At 35.9% G+C, this 26572-nt stretch overlaps 1 protein-coding gene across 1 annotated transcript in view; it reads left to right on the forward strand.

Moving 5' to 3' along the window:
* The window catches only part of NCKAP1 (NCK-associated protein 1), a 56498-nt gene that overhangs the window by 13624 nt on the left and 16302 nt on the right, over nt 1-26572 (forward strand). The window contains exons 3-24 of the mRNA XM_009705175.1: nt 1915-2007; nt 2206-2262; nt 3274-3416; nt 3502-3592; nt 5772-5909; nt 6644-6692; nt 7181-7337; nt 7943-7999; nt 8534-8630; nt 8857-8963; nt 10086-10218; nt 11712-11793; nt 12242-12300; nt 13005-13150; nt 13646-13778; nt 15533-15652; nt 15956-16095; nt 17321-17452; nt 20039-20257; nt 20597-20727; nt 21116-21213; nt 25087-25180. Coding sequence (XP_009703477.1) covers nt 1915-2007; nt 2206-2262; nt 3274-3416; nt 3502-3592; nt 5772-5909; nt 6644-6692; nt 7181-7337; nt 7943-7999; nt 8534-8630; nt 8857-8963; nt 10086-10218; nt 11712-11793; nt 12242-12300; nt 13005-13150; nt 13646-13778; nt 15533-15652; nt 15956-16095; nt 17321-17452; nt 20039-20257; nt 20597-20727; nt 21116-21213; nt 25087-25180 — 2476 coding nt within the window. The remainder of the gene's footprint in view (nt 1-1914; nt 2008-2205; nt 2263-3273; nt 3417-3501; nt 3593-5771; nt 5910-6643; nt 6693-7180; nt 7338-7942; nt 8000-8533; nt 8631-8856; nt 8964-10085; nt 10219-11711; nt 11794-12241; nt 12301-13004; nt 13151-13645; nt 13779-15532; nt 15653-15955; nt 16096-17320; nt 17453-20038; nt 20258-20596; nt 20728-21115; nt 21214-25086; nt 25181-26572) is intronic.

The raw sequence follows: 26572 nt of genomic DNA on the forward strand, positions 1-26572 counted from the left end.
GATCAAACAAATCACTTGCAATAAATAGTTTAAATGACAGGGTCTGGATGAAGATTAAAACCAAGCATCTTAGGTGATGAATGTTCATCTTGTAAGAACTGTTGCCTGACAAAACAGCCCTGAAAGTACAAAGCACGCTTTCTTCTGAGGAGCTCCTGAGCATAGATGCAAGTTGGCCCCAAGGTGTACTGCAGACCAGACTCCACACGTGACGCTGCTGGATGCTTCATTCTCTGAGCACAAGGCAGTTAAAGTTTAAGGTATACACCGGGAAAAGGTAGTAGCAATTTCAAAATACAATTCATAGGACTTAAATTGGAGAATAGCTTTTTGTACAGCAGTAGTTTACATGGAAATAACCTATTTCCTAGTGCGTGAGATTATCAGGAGAAGTTAAAAAATACACACGTGTAGTTGCACTGGTGTTTCATTTAAGTCCCAGCTGGTGACTATGTGAAGGAAACTTACATATTATACATGGCAGGCATTCAGTGTCATACCTTCAAAGTTAAATCCTTTGCACTGGTTTCAGAGTAGGCAGGAGTGCCTATAATGTAGCCATTCCAGTTTGCTCCTAACTCTGTATATACCTATCTTCCTTGGCTATAGTGGAAGTCTTGTGGCTCAAGGCTTCTAAACATCATAATCACTTCTAAAAATTCAGAGGAAAGAAACAAAAATTATCTTATATATGATATGCAGTAGTGGTCCAGGCAGTCTGTTTTTTGACGTTAGAGGACTTTCCGTGCTTTACATAAAACTGAGAACACAGAGCACAGCTTTTATAAAGAGAGGGAGATGAAGAAGTGTATTCAGTTCTAACCTCTCATATGAAAATAAGCTAACCAATTTGAAACAATTTATTTAATCTTTCTTATAATTGATTGTTCTTGCTGAGAAGAAAATACTATTTAACTTGATCAGTCTGTAATGTAAAACCTTGCAGCTTTTCGGAGGGCACTTTTTCATACTGAGTGTTATGACTGCTTTAACTCATTTCAGTTCACATATCAGGAAGGAGACTTAATTTGTCGCTCGATACTGCAAGTTAAATAATTGCATTCTTGTGCTGTGAGACTAATACATAGATAAACAGAATGGTGGTTCAGTAACAGCTGCTTTTCTTTTGGTGTTCTTAGTTGTAATTGTTTGAGTAATCTGTCTGGTTCCTCCAGATTTTGAAAAATATGGAAATCAAATTATATTTCATTGTCTGCTTAAAAAAAAATAAAGTCCATGTGAACTATTTTATGCCTTTGTATTCACATTTTCTCTTCCATTTTATCCACCAGTGTCTAATGCTAGTGTTTTGCTTCTTTTTTTGTTTCTTTATTTTGTTGCTTTTGTTTGAATGTATTATTGTGTTTATATGGAACTGGTCAAAGAACCGTTACTGTATTTTATGTTTGTATCTACATTTTATTTTGCATGCTTAACGTGGCTTTGCCTGGATATTCTTTTTGGTAAGTTCAGAATTTAAAAGCATAATGTTTTTCTGTAGTAAAGTTTGTAACCTGCCACATTCTTTTCTCCCACCTCAAGTAACAACTTTTTTTTTTTTTTTTCTCATGCTGATTTGTGCTCACATACTGTTCTGCTTTGGCTAATTATACATACGATAACACTGTTTTCGTAACTACCCATTTTCATCTCTAGCTGACCTAAACAATATGACTTTGGTACTAATGTGTACTAATTTGACTTTTCTCTTCAAAGTATAGTTGGCAGCTGTTAAAATGATCTGTTCTGAGAACTCTGTGTATATTTGAAACACACAGAACCTCAGTCTTAGAAAACCATGTTAAGGCTTCTTTGCATAGCCCGGTGATTACTCTGCGCTTCACAGATATTATTTTTCAGCAGTCTTCTCAAGATCTTCTAAGAACAGTGTGCATGTGTATGTTTCTCTTTTAGCAACAGCTTGCTCAGCTCCAGAAAGAAAAATCAGAGATTCTGAAGAACCTGGCATTATATTACTTCACGTTTGTTGATGTTATGGAATTTAAGGTAAGGTATTACAAATATGTCAGTTGTTCTGTCACATGACGTTTTTGTCATTTTATTTATGAAATAATACTATATAATGACATAAGTGAACCTGAGGCTCTGTTCTTAAAAAAAACCCCAAACTGTCTCCATCACTAAGTATAGTAAAGTGATTTACTTAGATCTTTTTTAATTTAAGTTGTTCCTTTGTTTTTCAAGGACCATGTTTGTGAGCTGCTGAACACTATCGATGTTTGCCAAGTCTTCTTTGATATTGTAAGTTTCTGTGTTTAAAGTTTCAAATACCACCTAAAAATGCTTCTAATCAGAGTCCTGTGTGGAGAATTAGGACTTGTTTATGTTAGCCCAAGAAATATGACATCTCTAGTTACAAATGCGGGAGAAATGAAACCACCGTAAGCTTCAGATCTCTAACTTCTATAAAGCTTGAAATCAGAAGATAGGCGATTTTAAACAGACTACTTATGGACAGTAGTAAACAGCATTGTCTGTTACCATACATGTAAATCTTTCTGTAATTTTTTGTTTCACCTGCAAGTTAGTTCTTAGGATTAACTGTCATCTGCATACTTAAGCCATGTGAGGCTCACAAGACAGGAATATTACTGGTGTCTACCTCAGCTATGTAAGGAGGTCACTTTTGGTGTTGGCCAAAACAATCACAAAAGCAGCTAAAAGTGTTATTTTAAAAGAAAACCCAACTAAACCCAAAACCCCCACAACCAAACGCAGAAAAAACCTGCAAAACAAAACCTCAAACACCTTTTCCACTTGGTTTCAGCTTGCTTGCTTAATATTCTTGATGTCACCTTGCTAGTTTTCATCATTATTCTGAATTTGGCTGACGTAGGTTCGTAATGTGAAAGAGGAGCAGGTATATATCCTATGGAATGATGTTACCAGGCCAGTGGGATATGTGCCAGCTTTTTACATTACAGAATTTTATTAAAATGTAATTCATAGGCAAGGCACTTGCTGACTGCTTAGCAACACCCAAGAAAAGTTTTCCTATCTGTCAGCTAACCTGTGACACTTAAGCCTGGAAAGATTTATTTGCATGCTTGCTTTCATGAATGCAAACAGTTCTGGGGGTTTGAGTGGCTAAATTAAGATTATACCAAGTCTGTCTGCAACCAGAACAAAAATTTTGTTCAAGACAGTCCATTGTATTTAAAAAATGCTGAAAATTGGTGGAAAGGTAAGGAAAAAGTTTTATGCTTGTTTCTAAAAGTCTTAGAATGATAATTTGCTGTTTTTTATCTCTAGACTGTAAACTTTGATTTAACAAAGAACTACCTAGATTTGATTATAACCTACACAACTCTAATGATATTGCTGTCTCGAATTGAAGAAAGGAAGGCTATCATTGGATTGTATAACTATGCCCATGAAATGACACATGGAGCAAGGTAAAAACCTGTTGTATAAGAAATGTGTATAGTAATAATAACAGTAACAGCTACACCTGAGTGAATTGTTTGTTGTTGCTTTTAGTGACAGAGAATATCCACGCCTTGGCCAGATGATTGTGGATTATGAAAATCCTTTAAAGAAAATGATGGAGGAATTTGTACCTCACAGTAAAGTATGTAACTACTTTTCACAGGCACACAGTAACCTTAATTGAGAGAAGCAGAGATAAAAAAGTAATTACGCAGGAGTTTGTTTTGTCAAAGGCCATTAGGTATAAATTTCACAGGAGATTTTACTTATAACGGATGTCTGGGGCTGGGGATTGATAGCCTATTAAATAACAGAACCTATAGAAATACAGGAATGCTAAGACCCATTGGTAAGATTCCATTTTATTTACTAAGGATTAGAAATTCGTTAAAAATCAGTTGTGGATCATCTGAGAATAGCTGCATCTGTGTTCTGTTTTGGTTTGTAGCTTGAAATTAAGGAGATTCCTAATGTTTCTATGAAACCAGTTTTTTGCTCGTTTCCCATCCTAGATTAATGTGTTTTTCTGTTTTGTAACCTGAGGGTTTTTGCTTTGGATTGTCCTTGAACTGGGGCTCCGGGAGATGACTGCCTCTTTAATAATAGCTCCTATACTCAAAAGCTGACGTTGTGTATCCTGCTTAGTTGACTTCACTAAGTGAAATGAACTCAATTCCTTTAGCCTTCTATGTACAAATATTTTTAAGCTTGCATTCTTACACAGCTGGCTGTGTTGCAGTTCTGTGATGATTTATCTAGGCTGTATTTCTGTATGAGCATACCTTGGAAAAGTGACAGAAGCCTTGCTAAAGTCAATGTATATCCTGTTTGTCACTTCCCGTTTGTCCGCTAGGCTTGCTACTCTGTCAAAGGAAACTAGATTTCTTTGATCAGTACTGACTGACTGTTGTTTATAAAGGTGTTATTTTCTAGGTGCTTGCAAATTGATTGCCTAACAGCTTATTTTGGAATCTTTGGTAGGAGTTAAGTTAAATAATAAGTTATTGCCTAAAGTTTTTAAGGTGTGGGTTTGTTTGTTTTTTTTTTTTCATTTTTGAAGTCTAGGTACTGGCTGTGTTTTCCTTCTCTAGTCCTCTTGATTTTTCTTAATTTCCTCAAACTTCTTTAAATAGTCACTGGAAGTTCAGAGAGTTTTCGAGTTATTTCTCCAGGTGTTCTGAAGTGAAATAGTTTTGAATACTTCTCATTTGTCTAAATAATCTCTAATCTTATTTTTTGTTATGATTTCCTGTGCACGATTCCTGTCTTGTTAAGACTTACGTAGCTAAGGATCTCATTTGCAATTAATCTTTTCTTGTGCGTTTGGTTTTTTCTTTTTTTTTTTTTAGCAAAGATGCTTCACTTTTCAGTATTATCTTTGTTTATGCTCTTGTGTTTAATAGCGGACCAATCCTTTCTCTTGAATTGTTTCGTAAAGCCATTTTACAGTCCGATTTTTGCTCTTCATATTTTGTGCTAGAGGTATAAATTGGGGTCAGGGAACCCTTCAGGCACTGTGCTATAGAAACACATACTTAGGTTGTATTCTCATGGAACTGCACACTTAAGTTGTCCTTTCACCATCTCCCTACTTCGCCGTAAACCTGACAGTTAATTAGTCCTTTAAATTAGCTTCAGCACGTGACTTTTTTTTTTTTTTGCCAGAGTGACCTTTCTGCTGGCGTAACTCTTAGGTCTGGCTCTCTGAGGACTCATACAAGTACCAGTATTGATGCAAAAGACAGGGAAAAGCGTACTTACTCAGATAAGCTTAATCTGCTATGAAGATGCTCCTGTAGATAGTATCTGCTCAAAGTAATTGCAATTTGCTAGCAAAGAGGGAAGGGCGTATTAAATGAAGTAGCAGGGAAGGGAATAACACAATGGCAACGATGCTTGAATAAATAATGAACAACTTTCAGTAGTATGTGACAGATTCGTTGTCCCCTGTTGATTTTTCGTGTCCTGTAATTCTCAACTCAGAATTTTATAACTCTAATTAAAAAAAAATTAATCAAACCCTCCTGCTTCTCTTGATCCTTCCCTTAGCCTGGAATAGTCTTTTATATGTGAAGTAAACTAGATGTAATGGGTTTTAATCTAAGTTTAATTTCAGAACTAGTTCAGTAAAATATTTTGATTATTGTAAGTAATAATGCTGAGAAAACAACACTACTGATAAAATGGTACTTAGTGCCTCTTGTGCTTGGAGTATGGCAGTGTCAATACACAGCTCACAAAATGAGGTAAAGAACTTGAATATTTATCCAAGACTGAGTCTCGAGGACATCTTTAAACTAATCATTGGTCTCCTTTTTTAGTCCCTTTCAGATGCTCTGATTTCACTCCAGATGGTCTATCCTCGAAGAAATCTCTCAGCTGACCAGTGGAGAAACGCACAACTACTGAGCCTTATCAGTGCCCCCAGTACAATGCTTAATCCTGCACAGTCTGACACAGTATGGCTTTTTAATTTGCATTACATGATAAAGTTAAGCAAGGTTTTCCGTAAAATAATGTGCAGATGTTTCATTTTCTCTTTGATTACCTTTATGTGGCTTTTAATCAGAGAAGTAAATAGGCTGATTGGGAGAGCTGAATACTTTAGTACAGGGGAAAAGTTTTCTCACATTAATTAAAGCTTCTGTTGCATTAGGTCATGCCTTCATTTACAGTATTTCATAATCAAAAGATGAAGGGAAGCAATGTTAACTTCTGCAGTGTAGAAGGAAGGAATCCTGTGTACTCAGATGTTTGTGGGCCAACAGACTGAAAATCAGAACTGATGCCTCCTTTGAAATTTTTGCTGTTTGCATTTGCTGCCTCAATTGTGATATGAATGGTCATCCTTCTGAAAAAATTCAACCATTAACAGCTGTCAGGTTGTGATTAGTATACATCATAAGCCTTTTGTTCTTAAATATTCTTAAATACAATGGCTGGTGAAGCTAAACATTTGTCAAAATTTGTTCACTGTTTTGTTCAAGGTATTGGGGGGTTTGGAAGCTCATTTAATGTTCAGACTCTCAGTTTCTAAAAGGATGAAACAGTGCCCTGTTAGTAATTAGCAGCAGTCTTCCATGATTCATCAGCATTTAAAGCTTTATTTGTCCCTTTTTTCTAAAAAGTACTTGTGATTTAACATACCGTCTTTTATATAATAGTTTGCTACAAGTTACTGTTTTTTCAACAGATGCCATGTGAATACCTCTCTCTGGATGCAATGGAAAAATGGATCATTTGTGAGTAAAATATTCTGAAACAGCTCATGGTTGTATTAAAAAAAACAGTTAACATTTAAGACTACTTGTTTTTCTGTACTGTATAAAAAGCTGTTGTATTCAAAGTAGATTCTAGAGAACTTGATTAAATCTCTTTCGTATGTATCATACTTTTACGTGCAGTGAAGTTAGAATTCAAGCATATGCTGCTGGAATAGAGTTTGTCATCAATTTATTCCAGACTTTGAATAAAAATGAGAGCTTTAGTAATTCTGATGAAAATAGCTGAGTAGTGTGAGCATGAAGTAATTCATATTGCAAAAATATTACAAAAATACCTCCAGTAGAACAGTGTGGGGTATTTTTTATATATAAAACAATGTTATTCATTAAACAATTTATTAATGAAGTATTTGAACTATTTAAGAAAAAATGCATGGTAATCTCACTCTTCTGTTACTGTCTTTGTGCATCTGGTTTGGGGCATGCATCAATGTGAACTTTTGAAGTTGGATTTATTTTGTGCCATGGAATCCTGAATAGTGATGCTACAGCTTTGAACCTTTGGAAACTTGCACTTCAAAGCAGCTCTTGCTTGGCTCTGTTTCGAGATGAAGTATTCCATATTCACAAAGCTGCAGAAGACTTGTTTGTAAACATACGAGGGTAAGTTTTCTTTTTCTTCTTTCAGACCCTCTGTTAAAAATGTGTAATTTCTGGAAGAACTCTTGGGAAAATGTTATTTCTACTTCATATAAATTCTGCTTAAGGATAGTCAGTACGCAAACGTTATTGCTTGGTATCTTGACTGTTTCTTTACTGCGTAACTTTCAGGAGCCTGATTTCATAACCATCATGCCTTTTTTAATCTCAGTTCTGAAAAAGTCTGGTGAATCACTGTCTTGAATGACAAAATTAATGATCTCGCCCACAAATCTTAATCTAGTGAAGAGAAATGATGTCGTGAATATAGAGTTTGCTGAAAAATTGCATCGGTCTCCCACTGTTTCTGCAATATATCGTACAAAAACTCAGACAGAAACAAAGTTGAGACCTCTACCAGCAAACACTAGGAGCACTTCAGTAAGAGTATTTTTGGTTTGGGTATCCAGTTTTGGCATTTAGCTCTGATCAGGGAAATAAGTCTTGGGTGAGCTTTTTGCTATATGCTGCTAGCTATGACATTGCAGCTCCTCTCAAGTCCCACTCAGCTCTTGCTAAATTGTGCCACTGATACTTACTACCATATTGGATTGGTTTTTTACTTGCAGCTACAACAAGCGTATTAATGACATCAGAGAGTGCAAAGAAGCTGCTGTTTCACATGCGTAAGTGTCTTACAAAGTTTTCCTGACAGATTTTGGTGTTGGTTTTCTTAAAGTTATAATGAATGTATAAACAGGATTTGTTGAATGCTGATGTAGTTGTGCATTTTCAAATGAGATCATGTACTGATTGTTCTTCTAAATCTGGATTTGTTTAATGCCTTTGTTGATTTTAGCTTCCCAAGATTTAGATTATTTTTCCAATTACGAGGATGGAAGCATTTAGTTTATTCTCCAGTTTCTTTTTTTCTAATTACTTAATGTGAATGCAAATAGAATAGAAATGTTTTAGTGGCGTCAAATGCACATCACAGAGCAGGGGCAGCGCACTTGACTTTTAAATTCAACCATACTTCAGGAATATACAGTGTTGGTGATGAAGATTACCAATTTTAATTGAACCACATCCTGAAAAATACTGAGCTTTTGAATTTGATATGATAGGAGCTGCCTATACTTGGGCTTAAACGTTTGGAAAAATCTAATGTTCTGTAATTAGCACAGCAGATATTGTCTTGGTTTGTTCTTTTGATGCAGTGGTTCAATGCATAGAGAGAGACGCAAGTTTTTACGTTCTGCACTCAAAGAACTGGCTACTGTCCTGTCTGATCAGCCAGGCCTCTTGGGTCCCAAGGTAATTATAGTTCTTATGTTTTGCATTTATGCAATCTTACAGTGTGTTTCTCAGTGACAATATGACATTTAGTTTGGGAGGCAGAGGAACCCACACTTTACTCTGAGAGAAAACCTACTTAGGTTTTAAGATTCTTTGTTTTCAGAGACTAGTTGGCTCTTAGTGTGCACAAGCTGTCCAACTGTTTTATATATCTATAAGCTTGTGAACAATTTTTCTTTTTCAGGCACTTTTTGTATTTATGGCATTATCTTTTGCTCGTGATGAAATTATTTGGCTTCTTCGTCATGCAGATAATATGCCAAAGAAGAGCGCAGATGATTTCATAGATAAGTATGTTAATTTTTAGTGTGATACATTAAATATTTGTGAGAACTTCACAGACGAAATGCATTTGAAGGCAAGGGGATCTCGGAAAAGGATGACTGTATGAAAGGGTATTAGGTCTGTTCAGAAAATCTTTACCTGGGAATATTAAGCTTCCCATCAAAACAGAAAACTAGAATGATTTTTTAGAAACTGGAGCATATCAGTGAAAATTCATTTACTACAGAAAATTTATTTATAAAATAAAAATATCTTATAGAAAAGTTTTATGCATTTTTTTTCCCTTTGAATAAGCAAAAAGAAAGCTTTTTCGTGTATCTTCAGTGTTACTAATTTTGCATTGAGCAAATCAATGGCGAGGGGAAGGAAACTGTCAAAAAGCGTGGTTTGTAGAATGTCTCCTGTATTGTAGCAAAATTCTTTTAAATTAGGCAAGATTTATCTATGTAATACAGCATTATAAACAGAAGGTAAAAATGAGAAATGGAATTACAAGGTCTTATGAATGTAGATAGGCAGGAGGGCACTACTTGTCTTTGAGTTGTTCTCAAGATTATTGAACTGAAAGCCTGTCTGTTGACTGCAGGAGTTTAAACAAGTGACAATAACAAGGCCGTTTCTAGAGCTGGAGTAGGAAAACCTTGGGTTTTCTTCACTGGATTTTAAGTGCTAGGGAGGGATGAAGGTCCCACAGCCTCTCTGAAACAACCTGTGCAAATATTTAACCATTCTCATGGTTTTAAAAAAGAAGATACAGAAAAGCAGTTATTACAATTGTATTTTCAGATTTAACCACTTTTTTCAGCAAAACATTTTTTCAAATTGAGCATTACAGAAGGACTTATTCAAAAAATAAGTGAATAGTTACACAAACCTTTGAGGATTACCGTGATGGTATCCTGATAACTTGCCTCCTGTTGGGTGGATTTTACCTTGCAGAGAAAATTACCTGTGTAAACTCATTTTACAATGTGAACAAATATTTTCGTACAGAAACTACCTATTAATAATAGTTTTAAAACCAAGGTGTAGAAAGAAATCCCCTTGAGAAGCATTCCACTGATAGAAATTGGTTTTAATATTTTGAGTGTTTCATATTTGTAAGCTTTTCCTTGTCTTCTTGCCTAGACACATAGCTGAGCTAATATTCTACATGGAGGAGCTCAGAGCACATGTGCGAAAATATGGACCAGTGATGCAGAGATACTATGTACAGTATCTCTCTGGCTTTGATGCAGTGGTCTTAAATGAGCTTGTTCAGGTATGGCAAGGCTGTGGGTTTGGGTCCTCAAATGCAAACTTTAAAAAGGACTTTTTGTCCTAAATGACTTTATGAAATGCATCCTGGATTGTGGATTTTGGTGAACATAATGGAATAAAGCAAATTAACTTATTGTTTAATTCTGGGATTTAGAGTTGTACTTTTGGTTGCTGTATGGATACTTGAATGTTATTAAGCAATGTTATGTTTAGAGACAATGAAACAGGTACTGCCACTGAAGGGGCATTGTAGAAACTCACTCTTAATTAGCCGACCAAAGAAATAATAGGCTTCCTGAACGGCTTTGGTTTTATTCCCCCGTGACCACTAGATGGAGCCCAAATATTGTGACTGGGTCAGCTGCTCAAACTTGACAAGTTGGTACTGTAAGCTTTTTTTGGTTGTGTTCAAAAATTAATTTCACACCTCAAGCATTACATCAGTTACCAGAAGGTGGAACTTGTATCACTGTTTAAAATAAATGTAATTTAATCCTTGAGTTTACTTTCAATACCAAAATAACTGTATTTGGGGCTATTTTTGCTTATTATAACTTTGTATACCTACATGTTAACAGATTTTATTTTTTTTTCTTTTTTTAGAGTGACAGAATTAAATATTTTAATCATTTGTCATTGATTCCTGGGAAATTACTTCCTAGATTTAGTGAGTGACTTCTAAATGCTGCACAAGTGTTCTGTGTTTAGATAGGATAATCCTTAGTATCAAACTGAAATGAGGAAAAAAAAATTGGCTTGAATTCTACCTGTAATTAATTCGTAATAGGTATCAAGCACAAGACTAAACAAATGATTGAGTGATAATTTAGATTTTTTCAGCCTTTAGATTAAAATGTCAGTCATAGCTGGAATTATGAGAAACTTCCGTATTGTGTTATTTAATAGAAATACTATCTTATTAGTTACTGAAACTGCTTTTTTTGTGAACTATTGCATTTTATAGAATTCAAAAACTTGATAGCCCATCTTTCAGGTGGTATCAATCATTGAAGTCAATGTTAGTAAAAACACTGTTGAGAGAGAGTTTTGTGGGAAGCGAAGTGATGCTGATGTGGGCTTCATTATATCCTGCAATGACCAGATTTTCTTTGCAGACAGATCAGGTGCCCGTACAGGTCAGAAAAATGTTTGGTGGCTGATGTATAACACAAAAATGTTTGTCCATTTTGAAAATGACTGCAGACTGAAAATGTGTAGGCACGTTTACTGACAGATTTTTCTGTTTTGAGCGAATGTTGGTTTTGAAGCAAGCTTTTCTAGGTATTTGTCATCAACTGGTGAATTAAAAAGTGAAAGCTGTTAAACAGCACTATTTGAAATATTCCATTGATTAAGTTACCTTGTATAACTTTTTGTACATTCCAGAGTACATACATTTTGTACGTTCAGAGTATAACTGATAAATTAGGCATGAGTATTGACATTGTTTCATAAACCAAGTTTGAAATAGTAATAGCAACAATTTTCTTTTAGAATCTTTCAGTGTGCCCAGAGGATGAATCAATCATCATGTCCTCTTTTGTAAATACAATGACTTCACTAAGTGTGAAACAAGGTAAGTTTAAATGAATTTGGGAAAAATGGTAACAGAATGGTGGATTCTTCTGGAAAGCTTCATCACTTTTTGTTTCATGCAATCAGTAGAAACAGATAACTTGCATAAACTGAATTTGTTCCCTTGTTTCTCTTTCGTTATGGTATCTACTTCTTGTTGAATGTCCCTTTTCCAGGGCAGCTCTATACAGATAGAGCTTTTGAAGAGTGCTATTGGGAAGTAATCCTACCTTTTAATTTAGAAAGCATAACACACAGGTTTTCATCTAGATATTTTAATATCTATTGGCATGGCTATGCTGGATTGAAATTCTTAGGTATAAGCATGAGGTTCAGTACCCAGGTAGTTCTTGAGTACTTTGGGATTTTTAAGAAGGTCTGAAATAGTACGTCTGAATTTGTAGTTGTTTTCCTAAAGGTTTTATGTTCTGTGTTTTTCCCTGATGCAGTTGAAGATGGAGAGGTATTTGACTTCAGAGGAATGAGATTAGATTGGTTTAGATTGCAGGTAAGACTTTGTAAATATATGTGACACTTTACTAACTTTAAACCAAAATGTTTAAGAAATTACTGCTCTTCTAGATTACTCTTACTGCAAGTGGATGACAGGCTTTCTAAGAAAAACCTACTCTTTTAAAATGAAACAAATACTTAAGCAGATAATTTGCTACGTTTTGATGTAACTTTGCCTGCATTGCATACTTTTTGCAAATCATTCTTTGAGGTGTTTATAACAGTTCGGAAATAGAATGTGTTGAGGATGAGCAGTTTGTTGGTGGCTGTGCACTGTACATGCACTTGGGAGCAGTACTCCCAAGGAGGGAGTACTGTTTAGACTGTAAATCAGTTGTCTCAAGATCAAATTGACATGTTATTTTTATATTTTCAAAATACACATTCTTTTTCTTGCTTTCCAAAACCTGATTGTTAAAGTGGGGGCTCACAACTGCACATTTGTGTTTTGTCAGTATATTTGTTCTACAGTTTATCTCTGAATTGGTGTCATAGTCAAATGAGGTTTGGAGGCTTCATTGAAAGGCAGTTTGCTTTTCTTAAGCTATAGTGGAAAGATAAATAGTCTCTCCGTAGTCTTTTAAGTACATAGGTACCCTATGCATAGCATAATCAGTATTTAACATTTGTATTGGGCTATAGCAATGGAATTTGCAAAAAGGCAACTGTAGACATAACATTTTTCTTATGTCTTTCCAGGCCTACACCAGTGTTTCTAAAGCTTCGCTTAGTCTTGCAGACCATAGAGAACTAGGAAAAATGATGAACACAATCATTTTCCACACAAAAATGGTAGATTCTTTGGTGGAGATGTTGGTTGAAACATCAGATCTTTCTATATTTTGGTATGTTACTGACCTGGCTGTAGAAGCTTTTTATTATTTATTGTTTGGATTTTCCTTGCAAGTGTAATTTTTAAATAGCAAACTTTGTAGAAAGATAGGCCAGTGGAAGAATCAATTAGAATTTTTGATTTCCATCAGAAGTAGTTTGATAAAGGGATTTATGAAGATCTGTCAGAGAGGTTCTTCAAGCAGTCACATAATTGATCTGGGGTCATTTGCAGATTCTTCCATAATACATTTTTGCAGAAGGTGCAAGTTTTTGCAGCGCCTATGTGCCAAACATCAGAATAAAAATATGATAATAATAGAGAGATGCAAATAAAATGCATAAGAAGTGAATACAGAAAACAAACTACTTTGAAAGCATGATGCAGTTTTTGGTATAAGTTATAACTACAAATCTTGACACTAATAGCATGTTTGATTTTTGTGAAGTAAACTTTACTTGCAGCAAAATTATGTATGTATCACATTTAAATGTCTATTTCTGATCAGTTTTTATAGTCGTGCTTTTGAGAAGATGTTTCAGCAGTGTTTGGAGCTTCCCTCTCAGTCAAGATACTCAATTGCATTCCCACTGCTTTGCACTCATTTTATGAGCTGTACCCATGAACTATGCCCAGAAGAGGTAATTTTTAAATATATTGTCTTTAGTTATTTTCATCTCTCACTTAAAGTGGAGAGGACTAGAGCTGAACACTGCAAGAAGGTGTTTTGTTATGGCAATATAAGATTTGAGGGAGGAAAGTGGTAAAAAGGGAAGTAAAACAAGTAGTTACCTTCTTATGTGATTCTTCACCCATAGGTGGTCTGAAAATCCATTTCTGAAGTGAGTGAGCATTATCATCTTTGCTTTAGAGATTAAACTAAGATACAAAGGTTAGATGACTTTTCTGGGGTCGTTCAGGCTTAGATGGTAATAAATCCCATATGCCTATTAAAACTTTAAAGCAACAGTTTTGCTTTCAAATGGTTTATAAAGTCATAGTTAGAAAAAGGAAATAAGAAGCTGGGAGTTCTATATGGCTTGTTATAAATAGTGTTTCTTCAGTAAGATTAAAAAAAATAATTCTAAGTGATGTACAGTATAATGCAAGCATTCGTTTTGGTAAGAACAGAGTAATGCAAGCCCTCTTTGGATAGAATTAGAAATGAAAAAATGCAGAGTGTTGCTTAAAGAATGATCCTTTTAACCCTTTGTTAAAAGAAATAGTTTGATTCTGAGGAAATTCTTTCTATTTTTGTTGTAATGAAATAGATCCTTTAGTACATTTCCTGTATGTCCATTGACTTCGGAATTACTCAGGGGCTTAACTTGGCCAATTTTGTGTAGTGCTCATGAAAGTGTTTTCATTCTTAACTGTGCTCATCTGAAACAATTAGATGAATAAGGTCTATTATAATATGCACAGTGTGGGTTTTTCTTACGTAAACATTAAATCCTCTTCTGCTAAACCTCATCTCAATATATGTCTACATCATTATTTTCCCTGTATATTTTGCTTTAAACAGCTGCAAACTCTATTTATACTAGAGAACCACTAAAAAGTTTCCAGGAAGGCTTCCTTTCAGGACAAGAGATGTCTTTCAGAACATTTATAGTAACAGTAAGGAATCAGTAGCCAAAGTCCACTGTATGCTAGTTACTGTGAATTCAGATGCAGCAAGCACATTTTGCCACAGACAGCAGAACTTTGAATTCAATATCTGAATTGTACGACTTGGTAACTATTATCATTTTGGAAAAATAATCTTTGCTGTACTGTGTACAATGTGTGGTAGTGTGGCTGTTAGAAAGTAAACTTTAGTGGCGAAAGAAGGATTTCAGTGAAACAGAGGCTATGCTTGTGCAGATCCAGTGACAAAGGAACTGAATCCAGAAATTAATGCAGCAGAGCTTCATTATTGACTTTCAGTGGTATGAAGGACACTGTACTGTCTCTATAGCTTGAGTTACATGCTCTTTTTCTCATAGATTTAGTACTGGTACAAATTAATGAAGAGGAGATTCACAGAAACCTTGAGTATAGGACATGTTAAAGTAGATTCAGTCCAAAATGAAACATGAAAACCTACTTTTAAAAATCTATTTTGCCTCCTTTTACAGAAAATGTTTTGCAAAATATAGTAAGCAAAATTTTTTTACTGACAATATGCTGTATCAATGACTTAGAAAATTTAATGGTTCAAGTTGCTTCCCTCCCCTCCCCCTCCCCAAAATCCTGGAGCTGAGATTACTGAGGACTAATTAATTTATATAACTAGGGTATAAGAAATAATAATTTAGTGAACTGTTATCTGCAGTATTGTGTGTCTTCTGTGAATATTATAGGACTAACAGGAAACTGAAAATCAGTCTTCCTTTTTTTTCTTCTTTAACAGCGACATCATATTGGAGATCGTAGTCTTTCCTTGTGTAACATGTTCTTGGATGAAATGGCTAAGCAAGCTCGAAATCTTATCACAGACATTTGCACAGAACAGTGTACGCTGAGCGATCAGGTGAGCGTGGTTGTGTCTATTTTAATTCTCCTTTGAGATTTTTCTCTCATCAACTTTCTGAATTTTTATGGTTCTATTTCCTGTCCACTTTTTTCTGTGTTTTAAAGAAGTTTTCTCTTTTATAAAATGGAAGATGATTTGAGGAAGGCTTTTTAATATTAGAATTGTGTAGTTAGTAGTCAAAGGAAGAATGTGTTATTTGTGTAATGAAGTCTCCACCTGGACCATAAGCTTATTTTGTATCCCATGGCTGCTAAGAAGTTGGATTTTGATTTGGAGGGGCTATTTCTTTTCGTTTACTAGTTGCTGCCAAAGCATTGTGCCAAAACCATCAGTCAAGCAGTGAACAAAAAGTCAAAAAAACAGACTGGAAAGAAAGGAGAACCTGAAAGGGAGAAACCAGGAGTAGAAAGCATGAGGAAAAACAGATTGGTTGTGACAAAGTAAGCTGCCTCTTCTGTTCCTTTCACCTTGAATCCCAAGTCAAAACATGTGTCTAACATATTGAATGCTTCTTGCTTAATTTATTTGAGTAAGTTTGACTGTAAATATGACAGCTTTGTAGTTTCTGTGCCTATGATGCTTCTATAGCTTATATAGAGACTGAATCATGCTACCTATTCCTATTGCTCTATGTATCTCTTGAATTTATCCCCTCGGCTGTTTCCTTTCCTGAGAAAAAGGATCCCTGTGCTGTAGCTAGATTTCCTGTATAGTCAGTTGTTGTGGAAGTGAGAGTCCAAGGACTAGATGGCATCTTCGATTCTGCCTTGCTTTAACATTGTTAACTAGGCAAAGTACAGACTGGGCTGGAAGTTCTTGCTGCCGAAAGGCTGTTTCCTGCCTTCAGCTGCTGGGATGGAGTTGAGACTCCAGTGCCTGTACCAAGCGGGGAAGATTTCCTTGTTAGTGGCTACAGAAAAAATGAAAACACCAGCAAACCACTAACAAAACCAAAAAACCTACCTGAAAGAGAGAAGAGGAAAGATTAATAAATACAGTTCGGAGTGTAAGAGATGATAGGAGAGGAAAAGGTAGAAAATAATTGTTAGGAGAGATCAGAGGACAAGATGGCAGAGTGATAAAAGTATGAAGAGGAAGTAGGCTAAGAAAAGGAAACAATAAATGTTTAGTGTTGTGGCTGGGAGTGCCTAAACACACACACTGCTGAAAGGGAAGTGATTTTGCTACAGTTGCAACAACCAAACATCAGAGAACTGTAAAGATTAGAGAAGTTGAGGGAAAAGAACTTAGGTGTAAGTTAAGATTCACTCCTCCAGTATTTTTAGGTTTTTAGTACGGGCTAGTAGCAAACATTGCTAGTATTGCTTAGTTCGGTTAAGAAAAAAAGCACCTTAACAGACTGTTCTTTTCGAGGGAAAAACAGACTTTTTTTTTTATATATATATGTATATAAAACATTTATATACACCTCGCATCACTGTGTTTGATGCAGATCAGTATGCATTTGTAGGATGTGTTCTTACCCAAAATACTGTTTTTTAAGTAAGCTAGAAAAGTGTTTCAAAGCAGAAAAAGATAATGAAAGGAAGAGTTAGAGCTGTATCTGCTCTTGAGGTGTCTTCCATCCAGTGTGTGCTTTCCATGATAATACATATTTAAGTTACATTAAATATTTTCTTAATTTCTTGGTGCCTTTTCTTAAAGCCTGGACAAACTGCACACTGCACTTTCTGAGCTCTGCTTCTCAATCAATTATGTACCGAACATGGTGGTTTGGGAACACACATTTACCCCAAGAGAGTATTTAACGTCTCACCTGGAAATCCGCTTTACCAAGTAAGAAATATTGTAAAGTTAAAAGTATTTTTATACAAGATAAGTCTTGCTAATTTGATGTTGGAAGTATTGTGTACTTACTACATAAAACTAGTTTGTAAATGTGGATTGCAAAACTCGTAAGTCAAATTCTGACTAAAATGACAAGTTATATGTGCACACATACACAATTGTTAGTTCCTATTTTAAAACAAAATATGTTGAAAAGCGCATCATTTGTTTAACAGCTTCATCCTGCAGTCCTAGTCCTTTGTATTTTGTAGGCGTTGGTGATGCCTATTTTTAGGCATTTATAAAGACTGCCTTCCCACCATTCTTTTGCATGGTGCTAGATTGTTTCAAGACCTGACAAAGTAAAATTTTAATTACCTTTTTTTTCTTAAAATAAAAAGCGTTGCCACTTGATATTCCTGTCTATTCTTACCTTGATCTTCCCATTGTTATTTAAAGAAATAGGCAAAGGCAAATGGCAACTTCTGGAGAGGACATCATATCAAAACAGCCAGCTATCCTAGTTGTATTTTATGCCAAGGATTACTAGTTATATATTTCAAACAGGGTAGAAAGACTTAGTAAGTTTTAATCATCAAGACGTAATATTAGGTCACTAAAGCACTCCACTTTTATGCCACCTTGTCTTACTTGAAAGGTGAAGATAACTTCATGACTTTATAAGAAGTCAGCTGTAATCTTCAGGTTTATGAATTTAGACCAGTGTTGGTCATTTCTGCTGAGATTTTTTTGTTTTTTAAATTTTCGGTGGATTTGGCTTGTGGATTGGGGCTGAAGCCGCAGGCGGATGACTTTCAGAGACTGCTTTCCTTTTTCTTGTCTCATGAAAGAAATGAGACTTGTTAGCCAAACAGAATAAGTGTTCAATTTATAATTATTTTTCAGATATTTAAGTGGCATTTCTTCCAGAGGCTTGCAGTTTACCTTTAAATAAAATATTAGTGTCTCAGTGTTAGGAGTATTTTGTTTACTGTTCTAACCTGCTCTATTTCATGTATGATTGGACTAAAGCTTATAATTATGCCACTTAATCTTGTAATAATACCAATTTTGAATTGGTTTTGAAACAAAAGAGAGACTGCCTCAGAAGTAAACTTACGAAAATTGACTTATGTACGCATTTCCAAGCCACAGCAAAAATGTTACTTCAATAAGCTGATGTTCTCCTCCAGAATAACTCATCCCCATCATGTCTGATGAAGGTAGTAATCTACCAATTTCTTTCCCCATCCCCCCCTTTTGCTTTTGAAAAGTACATACTGCTCAAAAGCTTAGTTCTGAAAGTCTGAGACTGTTATAAGCCTAAAATGAATACTACAGCAAGTATTTGTTTACTAAGAAGACTTTGTTTGCTTTAAGGACCCCTGATACAGTTTGCTTGAGGGCCTGGTTTCAGTGACATTCTGAGTAAAGTCTGTGTCCATTTATGTTAAAAGGGAATATACAGTCATTTGCACAGTTCTGATCTAGCTTGAAAGCTAGCCTGATGTATAGGACATCTATTATTAGCAGCCTGGTTTTATTTATAGTGAGAATTTGAACAAATCGAAGTGTGTCCTGCAATTTCTTGACTTTTTGATTAAAGATAGAAATCACTGTGTCAGCCAAAGGAGATAAATGTTCCTATTTATTTACTTAACCTATACTCAATTTTTTAAAATTGTGTACACAAATATAACTGAAGCTTATCTACCAAACAATACAAAAATATTTCTTTTTTATCTACTTACAAGATGATTGCTGAGAGGCATGAACTGTTGAAGGCAGAGCTTCTGATAGCTTTCTCGAAAAGTTATTTAAAACAGTTGAAATGTAATTTAAAAAAAACCTATGCTGTAGGAAAGCTATCAGTGTAACAAAAGAGATGAGATCTTTCAAGATAACTTTTTTTTAATAATGCATGAGCTGAGGCAGAAAGAAGTGATTAAATGGTATGGTCTGTGTCTTACAAAAGTTACACACTCAAATACAGTAGGCATAATTACTGTCACAAGATAATCAGACATATGTTTAAATACTTACGCAAAGCAACACAAGATAGAAGTTTTGCTTTGAATATTTTCAATTCCTACTTAATTAGCTATATGATTTATTCTTTTAACAGATACTTCAAACTAAAACTATGACAGCAACTTTGGTCAAAGAATTTTTGTCTTGGTTAATATACTTTAAGCACTTTTAATACGTCATTCCTGTTGCATTTCCCAGAAGTTTTGCATTTTAAAAGACTTTAACATTAATTTATTTACCAAAGTAGCTGTAATATAAGTCTTCCGCATTGGGGATTGCCTTTATATATGCGGGGAAAAAAGCTTTATTTTAAACATGCTCAGTGTGTTGTCTTAGGTTTTCATGAGATTTTTGCTGGAACCACAAATGGAGTTGTCTTTGGCATCTAGAACTATTTTTAAAAGTGGTGGCGTATGTGCGTTGGTTAGACTTTTATACTTACAGATTGGAGAAGTATTCAGATAAAAGCTTTGAATATAAAATAGTTTTTATAGCTGCATTTTGGTGTCTGTTTAATTTTACTAATAAATGCAATTTGATTCCAATTTTTTTGTTTCTTACAAGGTCAATTGTTGGAATGACTATGTATAATCAAGCAACACAAGAGATTGCAAAACCTTCAGAGCTGTTAACCAGTGTAAGAGCCTATATGACAGTCCTCCAGTCAATAGAAAATTATGTACAGATCGACATTACACGAGTATTTAACAATGTTCTGCTTCAACAAACCCAGCATTTAGATAGTCATGGTGAACCAACCATTACCAGTCTGTACACAAATTGGTAAGTAATTATACGAACACTTGTTACACATTTCTTATTTTTATTGAACGAAAAATCTGGAATTGGAGAAGTGGAGTTGTTTGAAATTTTCTTAAGTTTCAGACTTCACAAGTTTGCTTCTCCCAATAGCTGTTAAAAGCACTTCAGGGTTTGCCTATTGTGAAATTTCCTTTTTATAGGGATGAGGTGAAGAGTAAGGCACAGATATCAGTTGAACTATGAAAGTAAAACTTTAGCCTATAGACTTTGCTGTCCCTTGTCAGACAAGTATACTTCATCTGTATAGAGTATCTATGAACATGTGTCTTTTAATCTGAAACTTTTTCCCTTTGTGATAAGGTATTTGGAAACTTTGCTACGGCAAGTCAGCAATGGTCACATAGCCTATTTTCTAGCCATGAAGGCATTTGTGAATTTGCCTACAGAAAATGAGTTGACGTTTAATGCTGAGGAGTACTCTGACATATCAGGTAAACTTTGATGTTTCTACTGAATGTTTGTGAGGGATAGTTATTGTATGCCTGAGTAATTGGTTTAACAGCAACTCTTAAAGCATTCTATTGGAGACTGTATTTGTTAACCTTCAGTAGCATTGTAAGTACGTTTTATCTGTGCTGCCTCTCTGTCTTGAGAGAGCTCGCTTTTCCTATTTTTGGTCAAAGTAGAGTTATTGCATTTAATCTACAGAAATAGGCGTATGATGTGTTGGTGACTGCTGCTTCAGTTCTATTACAAGTTCTCGTGTCTAAAATTCTACTCTGTGGTAAAATATTTTTGCAATTAAAACACCATTGCTAGATACATGATGGGTATCAAATAACTGAATGTTTGAAGTAAACAGTTTGTTTTATTTTTCAGAAATGAGAGCCCTTTCTGAACTACTGGGACCATACGGCATGAAGTTCTTAAGTGAAAGTCTGATGTGGCACATTTCTTCACAAGTTGCTGAGCTTAAGGTAACCTTGGGAAACTGGTGGGTGGGAAAGCGGGTAGTTTTCTGTTTAAGCTTCCTTTAGGATATTTAATAATTATGGTTCTGCATGCCATCTTTTTGACACGACTGCATCAAACGGATAAAGCTGTGACTTTTATTTTGTAGTACATTTGCACATGTAGTATGTGCGTATCCCATGTTCTTCAGCAGCTGAACGGGCAGGACTTTACGCAGGCTCTGTTGAATTCTGTGTTAGATACCCGAAGTTAGGAGTCAAGTCTCTTTTTATCATCAATGGGAAGAGAAATGTTTTTCAAGATCTCCAGGTGCTTGCAAAGCACTTACCCAAGTCTGTTGGCTCTCAAAACGTAGCATGAAAATCTCAAATGTATCTTAGCCATCTGTAAGGACTTACTTTCTTTACCATGTGTGTTAGCATCTATTGTTCAGTTTACATGGATGAGAGACTTCAGGTCTTTTTTCTTTGTTAGTTTTCCTCGGGTTTAGACATATCTTTCCCTCTGGCTGAACACTATCCATTTATTATAAATGTCTATATTCTGATAAATAAACCTGATACCTACAGCAACACAAACAAATGATAAAGTTGGTGCCATGAAAAAAAATTTGAAATATGAGCATGTCAGGGAAGCTAGTTGCATGTATATTCAAAACAGTGAATGATGACAGGGGAAGCACTTTGTGCCTATGTAATTAACTCTTTCTGGAAAGAGGTTTTAATAAATTTAATAAGGTGTACTACTTTCCCAGGATAGTCATACTATTAAAATGTCACTAATTAACATACATTTGCTTAACATATGACTTACTCTTTTAGTGTCATTTCCAAATTTAATTCCAAGTTGTTATTACATCTCATCATTTTCAATTTATTTAACCACTAATTACAATAAGGAGCTTTTTGTAACTATTAATACATGCTATGTTTTTAAAAATGCATGTGAATTCTTAAGAGATCTAGGGAACTTCCATGTTTTTCTCCAACAACAATTTATTATTATTAGCATACTAGGCCTTTAGAAGCATGTGATTTTAATATACCCTATGTTACAGTTTCAAATATCTTGTTTTCTCTGTAAACATTGTGAATTTCAGTGCTGCTGAGTTGCTAGGATGTATGAATACCTAAAAGATTTGAAGCCATTTATTCAATGTCACAGCTTAAGGAGAGGGACTGCTCATGCTTTCCCAGCTGCCGCAACAGTGTGCAGCAACCCTGACCTGAGTGAGCAGCTGGACAGGGTGGTTGATTCCTTATGCCCATTCCAATTTTTGAGTTTTAGGATGAGACTTTCCAGGTGAGAACACTATGATTTTAAAGTTAAATTTGGTAACTCCTGGCTATGCACAAAGTGACATCTGTCACATTTCAGCTAAACCGCAAAGCCATTAGGCAGATGTTTGTTGGTTGCTGCTGTATTTGTCTGCTTGCTGTGTTGTCATACTTCCTCAAAATCAGCACGATTGATATTGTAGCTCTGTGTACTTTTTTTAAAGCAACTTTAAATTGTCTCTGAGATTTGTTGTTTTCTGATACTGCTAAGGATAAGCAGAACATAATGTAGATCCACATGCACATGACCACATATTTGGAGGAAAAGAATAAAGTAATAAAACACTCATCTCTTTGGCTGAGGTGCAGTTGGCTTAGCAAGAGAGCACTGAGAAACATCTGTGTTTGGGGGAAGGAAGCAACAAGAGGACAGAATGGGGAATTTATTAAGGGTAAGGTTGCTTTCCACAGCAGGACCAGGTGTTGGGTTTATATCTGAAGTGTAAGACTGGGGCAAGGAGAAGTTTGCCTCATTTAAGTAACTATTTGAACTGCATTCCAGCCTGTTCTTTTAAAATCTTAAACTAATATGCTGGTTATTTTTTGTAAAGCTGAAAGCTTGACTCAGTAACAATCTACATGGGTTGTTGCCTTCAGTCTTGCATTCTGGAGAGCTTTGAGGGATTGACATTAAAATGTGACTCATCTGCCAAGTTCTGATACATCGATTGGTTTAAAATTGGCCATCTTGATTTCAGTGCAAACCAGTCTTGCTTTGACTTTCAGCATAGATGTACAACTTGTGTGTCTATGTGCGTTGCAGATGTGCACACATTCTTGGAGGTGGTTAGTTTGCTACATCTTGTATAGCTTATTTCTTTTCTTGCTTCTCACTGAAGATAAGAAGAATGAAAGTGGGAAAACTGAGTGGATTATGGGTAGACTTGAGCTTATGGAAATAGCACAACCATGACACAAGGTAACTGAATCTGAGAAGTCTAAGTTGTTGGACAGATCTGCTTTGCACAGGTTATTTGACTAGGAGGTGGGAGTAAACACAGGCTACCATTCATTTCATAGCAGCATTATAGTTTAAGTTCTGTTGACTTTTTCTCCTCCTATGGTCACAGGAATATTTACTCAAAAATTTACTTTCCTTGCTTACCAGTTGCTATGTTTTGCCCTGTTTTCAGTGTGGGTTGAAACGAAGTAAAATAAAACTATTAAAGCAGTTAGCAAACCTATCAAAGGTCAAATGTTCTTGGATCCTTAGCAGTAGGTTCCTGCAGGTATGTCTCTTCTCAGGTTTTACATGATGTATCTTAAATTACATTCCAGGCTTGTAGTGGCATACATGTCTGATGAATAGTAGTTTTTCCTGCTCCTTCCTCATTGCTCCTTTTGTTTGTGCTGCCTGGTAATTAAGATGGATTGGAATGCATCCACTTGAAAAAATAGAACTATTAATAATCACTTTGGAAGACCACCCCCAATCCAGAATATTGTGTCATCTTCTTCCATCTTTAAGTTCTTTTCTACCTGGATATTGTTTAGTATACAAAGCACTAAATTAAGCCTTCTTTAAAAGAAAGGAAATTTTTCATATAATGTTCAGAAGCACACAAGATACCTAAATTTTCTTAGCTACTGGTTGTCTTCTACCTAAAGAGAGATGATAATATTTTCCATTTCTGAAATAGGGTACTTTGCATTCAAACAGTAAAAATATATTCTGTAAGAATAAAGTACCTATTTCTTACTTTAAGAGAGTTTAAAAGTACTACTTGGCACAACATAAGTTCCTCAGCTAGCAAGAAACCCTTTTTGGATCTGACATTTTGTAGATGTGATTATGCAATCTCTATAATTTACATTTAAATCTGATACATATTTGGAGAATGATTTCAGGAAAGTTACTACATTTACCCTAATGCTACAAGTTACATGTATGAGAGCTGTTACAAATTAGAAACAGACACATACTTTCTTTTCTTTTGGTCAAACTGACATGAAAAATATTGCGCTTGAGTTTAACTGTTTCAGGCTAAGGTGTTGAGACTTGAATTAATGTTTTGGTTTTATTTTATATTGTAATGGAAGAAAATTTCGAGTGAACTGCACCAAAATTTAACAATCTGACTCTGACACTCTTCATTCCATTTTTCAATTTACCAGCATTAAATTTCTATCCTTACAGCATAACTGGTGAAAGGAGCAACCCAAAATAATGGATTACTTTCTGAATCTGCATTTTTATTGATATGTGTATACATTTCTTATAAAAAGCTGAATAGCATGAGGAGCTATTGTCTAGTTTTACTGAGTTTCATTCCCTTGTTTTAAGAAGTTATACACATTGGATATAAAAATCATGTTCCAAGGAGTATCTAATCATCTGCTTTTGGATTCAGAGCTTGCTTTTGTGTAGAGCAGTGCCTCATGATAATACTGATAATTGTAGACCCATTAAGAACACAGTGAGTACATCTGTATTCCATGAGTTCAGTTGCCTCTCTGCCAGACTGAAATATCCTGAACCATGCATTTGTCCTGTTAACATACTGAAATCTGTAGCTGACCTGAATCCTTGTTTCTTTTTAGAAACTTGTGGTGGAGAACGTTGAAGTTCTAACACAAATGAGGACCAGCTTCGACAAGCCAGACCAGATGGCAGCACTCTTTAAAAGATTATCATGTGGGTAACTGGCAAGGTCCTGCTAAAGATATAGAATTGGGTTTTGTCTTTGTAAAGAAAATGAGAAAAATTAATTTCTCTGTATTAAGCATATAGAAGCAGCAAAATATATGTGAGCTTGTATAAATTGATGCATCTTTTCAATTTTCCAGTCTTCTCATATACAAACAAAATGAGATTTGAGTGTTAATTAGGGCATGGGCACTATAGTAGTGATGAGCTTTGAGCATCTTTTCAGGGATGATAACACATAGCTATAACACCAGTAACCTGCAAACCCGGTGCATAGCTGTAGAATATAAAACACAGGCATTTTTTTGTATTTTTCATAGAATCATAGAATGGTTTGGGTTGGAAGGGACCTTAAAGATCATCTGGTTCCAACCCCCCTGCCATGGGCAGGGACACCTTCCACTAGACCAGGTTGCTCAAAGCCCCATACAACCTGGCCTTGAACACTTCCAGGGATGGGGCATCCACAGCTGTTCCGATGCCTCACCACCCTCACTGTGAAGAATTCCTTCCTTATATCTCATCTAAATCTTCCCTCTTCCAGTTCAAAGCCATTGCCCCTTGTCCTATCACTCCATGCCCTTGTCAAAAGTCCCTCCCCAGCTTTCTTGTTAGGCCCCTTTAGCTACTGGAAGGCTCCTATAAGGTCTCCTCAGAGCCTTCTCTTCTCCAGGCTGATGGACTCACTCCAACAGGTCCATGTCCTTCTTGTGTTGGAGACCCCAGAGCGGAACACAGTACTGCAGGGTGGGTCTCATGAGAGCAGATTAGAAGGGGAGAATCCCCTCCCTCAACCTACTGACTACACTTCTTTTGATGCAGCCCAGGATACGGTTGGCTTTCTGAGCTGCTGGCACACGTTGCTGGGTCATGTTGAGCTTCTCATCAGCCAGCACCCCCAAGTCCTTCTCCTCAGGGCTGCTCTCGATCAATTCTACACTGTGCTTGGGATTGCCCCGACCGATGCACAGGACCTTGCACTTGGCCTTGTTGAACTTCATGAGGTTCGCACAGGCCCACCTCTCCAGCCTGTCCAGGTCCTTCTGGGTAGCATCTCTTCCCTCCAGCGTGTCGACCGCACCACACAGCTTGGTGTCATCAGCAAACTTGCTGAAGGTGCACTCAATTCCCCTGTCCATGTTGCTGACAAATGTGTTAAACAGCGCCAGTCCCAATACCAACCACTAAGGGATGCCACTCGTTGCCGCTCTTTGCTTGGACATGGCGCCGTTTACTGTGACACTCTGAGTGCGACCATCCAGCCAATTCGTTATCCACCAAGTGGTCCATCTGTCAAATCCGTGTCTTTCTAATTTAGAGACAAGGATGTCATGCAGGATGGTGTCAAATGCTTTGCACAAGTCCAGGTAGAGGACGTCT

The sequence above is a fragment of the Cariama cristata genome, unplaced genomic scaffold (genome assembly GCF_000690535.1).
Source record: "Cariama cristata isolate BGI_N322 unplaced genomic scaffold, ASM69053v1 scaffold11078, whole genome shotgun sequence".
In the NCBI taxonomy this organism is placed as follows: domain Eukaryota; kingdom Metazoa; phylum Chordata; class Aves; order Cariamiformes; family Cariamidae; genus Cariama; species Cariama cristata.